Below are 4,817 nucleotides of genomic sequence, written 5' to 3'. Positions count from 1 at the left end.
CACGCCTGTAATCCTAGCACTCTGGGAGGCCGAGGCGGGCGGATTGTTTGAGCTCGGGAGTTCGAAACCAGCCTGAGCAAGAGCGAGACCCCGTCTCTACTAAAAATAGAAAGAAATGAATCAGACAACTAAAAATATATAGAAAAAAAATCAGCCGGGCATGGTGGCGCATGCCTGTAGTCCCAGCTACTCGGGAGGCTGAGGCAGTAGGATTGCTTGAGCCCAGGAGTTCGAGGTTGCTGTGAGCTAGGATGAGGCCACGGCACTCTAGCCCAGGCAAGAGAGTGAGACTCTGTCTCAAAAAATAATAATAATAATAATACCAATGTTACTAACATGGAAATTGATGAGTGACATTTGCCATTTTTTTACAGTTCTTTTTGTCCTGAAAAACATCCCAGTAAGGATGTACAGTGAAAATACTGTGTTCAGAGGTCTCTTGAAAAACTGACTTTTTCTATGTGGTTACCAATTTGATATAAACTTAGACTGATTTCTCTCTGCTTTCAATTTCAGAATCCGCTTTTCTTTTTCAGTATGTAAATCAATTTCATTTATTGAGAGGTCAAAACTTCATCAAAAGGTATATACAAAGAAGCCTTGCCTCCATCCTTGGGCCCATTACCCTATTCATTCCTGTCTCCATAGGTATTCATTTTCTAGTTTGTAGTTTATCCTTTCATTTTGTAGTTTATCCTTATTTGCAAAAATAAGCTACATATATATATACACACACACACATATGTACATACACACATTATATATATATGTGTATATGTATATACACACACACACACACACACACACACACACACTCTTCCCCTTAATTCATACACAAAAGGCAGCAAGCTATATAGTTCTCTGTATCTCTTCTCACTAAATTTTATGCACTTCAAATTTGTCAAGCATGTTACTTATAATGTATATTGTACTATAAAAATACAAAGAAACACTGGTAGCATCTAGTGTGGGAAGCCTGTCCTAACAGTGCTTAAGCTATGGGGAGACATTTCCTACTGACAATTGAGTTCCACTATGTAAATCAAATATATACAACATATGTATGTTGCCTACTAACATATGTAAGCCCTATTTATCTCAGGTACTCAAGTATCTAATGCTGTCAGCTTGCTGCTGCAACTTGTGTTTTTCAAAAGGCTTCATAGTCCAACAATGAATAGCATTAGCATTAGATATATTTGTTGTATTTTCAAAATTTGGTAGCACAACTGAAACATGAATTATATTACATTATTCCTAGAGGAAAAAAAAGTATCTCTATATCCTAAATTGACAGATGTCTCCTTAGTCTTCTCTGCTTATATAATAATGTTTGATTTTTTTCTCTTAAAGGCATTCATACACATAAAACATTTATATAGTTTCACACCAATAACAATTACCTGATGTGTAGTAAGCTGTGACTTTGTAAATGCTTTTATACTTTTGTCACATTGTTTTTTCCCTGTGATTTTTCTGAAGCATGTACTGTATTTGATTTGTTGGTGGATACTATTATACAGGATGTTCTCAGAGATTACTCCCCATTGGAGTTCTCACATATTTAGTATGATGACATAATTTTCCCATTTTCATTTCATTCATGGACAGGCCTCCAGCCCCTACCACTTGTGTGTTTTCTGGTGCCAACTAAGGTCTAAATTTACACAAAAGGAGTTTTCCACATTATTACATTCATGAGGTTTTTCCAAAGAGTTTTCTCTGGTGTGGTAAAGTTTGACTTCACACAGGAGGATTTTCCACATTTGTTACAATTTAGAGTATCACTCTTGCATGAATTATCTGATGACTAGTAAGAGTTGACTTCTTGCAGAAGGTTTTCCCACATTTGTTACATTCATAGGGTTTCTCCCCTGTGTGTGTTCGCTGATGCACTGTGAGGGTTGACTTCATACAGAAGGATTTCCCACATCTATTACATTCATAGGGCTTCTCCCCTGTGTGAGTTCTCTGATGATTGATGAGGTTTGACTTCACATAAAAAGTTTTCCCACATTCGTTACATTCGAAAGGGTTCTTCCCTGTGTGAGTTCTCTGATGCACAGTGAGGTGTGATTTCATGCAGAAAGATTTGTCACATTCGTTACATTTATAAGGCTTCTCTTCTGTGTGAGTTCTCTGGTGAATGGTTAAGGCTGACTTATAGCAAAAGGATTTGCCACATTTATTACACTCATGGGGTTTCTCACCAGTGTGTGTTCTCTGATGTTCAATGAGATGTGACTTCTGAAAGAAAGTTTTCCCACATTCATTACACTCATAGGGTTTCTCCCCTGTATGTGTTCGCTGATGTTTAGTAAGGTGTGACTTCTGGAAGAAGGTTTTCCCACATTCTTTACATTCATAGGGTTTCTCCCCTGTATGGATTCTCTGATGTTGACTGAGTGCTGACTTCATATAAAAGGATTTCCCACATTCATTACATTTATAGGGTTTCTCCCCTGTATGAGTTCTCTGATGTACAGTTAGGGTTGACTTATGGCGAAAGGTTTTCTGACATTCATTGCATTCATAGGGTTTCTCTTGTGAATGTGTTCTCTGGTGATCAGTGAGGTTTGACTTCATAGCAAAGGCTTTCCCGCATTCGTTACATACATGGGGTTTCTTTCCTGTGTGATTTCTCTGATGTATATTAAGATGTGACTTCACATAGAATGACTTTTCACATTCATTACATTTATAAGGTTTCTCTCCAGTGTGAGTTCTCTGGTGTATAACTAAGGTTGATTTCATATGGAAGGACTTCCCACATTCGTTACATTCATGTGGCCTCTCCCCTGTGTGAGTTCTCCTATGTTTAGTGAGGGCTGACTTTTTGTAGAAGGACTTCTCACATTCATTGCATCCATAGGGTTTCTCCCCTGTGTGAGTTCTCTGATGTACAATGAGGATCGAATTCATAGAAAAGGATTTGCCACACTCATTACAGTCATAGGGTTTCTCCCCTGTGTGAATTTTCTGATGTTTAGTGAGATTTGACTTCACACAAAAGGCTTTCCCACATTCATTACAATCATAGGGTTTCTTACCTGTGTGAGTTACCTGATGTATAATTAGAGCTGACTTGTAACAGAAGGATTTCCCACACTCAGTACATTTATAGGGTTTCTCTTCTGTATGCTTCCCTTGATGTACATTTAGGGCTGACTTATAGTAGAAAGATTTTCCACATTCATTGCATCTATAAGGTTTCTCCCCTGTGTGTGTTCTCTGATGGTCAGCAAATTGTGACTTTTGGAAGAAAGTCTTCCCACATTCATTACATTTGAAAGGTTTCTCCCCAGTATGTGTTTTTTGGTGTTTAGTTAGGTTAGATTTCACACAGAAAGATTTCCCACATTCCTTACATTCATATGGTTTCTCCCCTGTGTGAGTTCTTTGATGATGATTGAAGTTTGATTTTGCATAGAAAGATTTCCCACATTCTTTACACTGATAGGGCTTCTCTCCTGTGTGAATTCTCTGATGGACTCGTAGGGCTGAGCTATGACGAAAAGGTTTCTTACATTCATTACATACATAAAGCTTCTTTTCTGACTGTGTTCTCTGGTGATCAGTGAGGGATGACTTCACAGGGGTTTTACCCCATTCATTGGGTTTCTCTTTTGGGTGAGTTCTCTGAGAGTCAGTGAGTTGTGATTTCTGGAAGGTTTTCCCACATTTATTACTTTCACATGGTTTCTCTCTTATGTGTGTCATCTGATGTTGAGTGAGATGGGACTCCTGGCAAAAAGATTTCTTGCAATGACTACATTCAAAGGTTCTCTTTCCTGTGTGAGTTCTATGAGGTTGTATGAGATGTGACTTCTTGCTGAAATTCTCATTTTCATTAGATTCATGGGTTTTCTGCCCTGTATTAACTTTCTGATGTTTAAAGAGGACTAACTTCTCACACTCATTAACTTCAGAGTGATTTTTCCTTGTGTGAGGATCCTGATGAACTCTGGCGGTTGACTTGGCACTGACATTTCCCCCATGTTCTTTAGAATCACAGGGTATCTCTCCTATTTCAGACATCTTATGTGTTATGATGGCTGCCTTCTCAGGGAAGGTGTTTCCACATTCATTATCTTCCAAAGGTGGTCCCAAAGTTTTGATTTCCTGTTGCTCAATAAAGTGCTCATTAAGATTTGAGGATTTCCCACCTTGGTTATATTCATCACATTTCTTTCCAATGTGAGTCTTTTCTTGATTATCAAAAGGCAACTTCTTGCATACATTAATTTCATCAGAGTTCTTACTTGCATAATTTTTATCACTAATACTTGATTCTGAACCATATTTCAAACTCATTCCACATGAGTCATACTGGGAGGGTGTTTTTCTTGAAGAAATCTGGTTTGTGCCCAGATTAAGTGCTTTTCCAAAAACATTCTCTCTCTTCTTAGCGAATGTGTTGTTGCTGAGGAGTGAAGTGCCCCACAAATGTTTATCTTGGTTTTCCTGGCTTCTGTTTATCAGGTCATTTAATTTCTGGACTTCTAGAAATGAGAAAAATTAAGTGTACTTTAAAAATTTTAATACATTTCTTATATAAGTGAGATTTATTATATCACTGACTCTCTATTTTCAGGCCCAGGATCCTAGGATAAAATCCCAAGCACATATTTCTCCTTGGTTCAGAAAAACTTAGAATAAAAAACATCTGCTACATTAGAAAATGGAGAGGAGAATTAGCAATGAACACATATATATTTGCTATTTTTAAAAATACGACCCTCAAAACTGAAAAGAGAAGGGGAAATTAAACAAGAACAGTAAATGGAGGGCAAAGCATGACAGAAACTCAAAAATGA

At 37.6% G+C, this 4,817-nt stretch overlaps 1 protein-coding gene across 1 annotated transcript; it reads right to left on the bottom strand.

Moving 5' to 3' along the window:
• Positions 1–1,776: 1,776 nt before the first annotated feature.
• LOC105805935 (zinc finger protein 260-like) lies at positions 1,777–4,314 on the bottom strand. Its single transcript, XM_012638902.1, has 2 exons — positions 2,817–4,314; positions 1,777–2,480 (listed from the first exon to the last, which is right to left on the bottom strand). The coding sequence occupies exons 1-2, from the start codon at positions 4,312–4,314 to the stop codon at positions 1,777–1,779; spliced, it is 2,202 nt and encodes a 733-aa protein (XP_012494356.1).
• Between the last annotated feature and the right edge of the window lie 503 nt (positions 4,315–4,817).

Source organism: Propithecus coquereli, unplaced genomic scaffold (assembly GCF_000956105.1).
Source record: "Propithecus coquereli isolate 6110/MARCELLA unplaced genomic scaffold, Pcoq_1.0 Scaffold137, whole genome shotgun sequence".
Lineage (NCBI taxonomy): Eukaryota > Metazoa > Chordata > Mammalia > Primates > Indriidae > Propithecus > Propithecus coquereli.
Note: the sequence above shows the minus strand (reverse complement) of the source record. Positions and strands in the feature narration are given on the sequence as shown.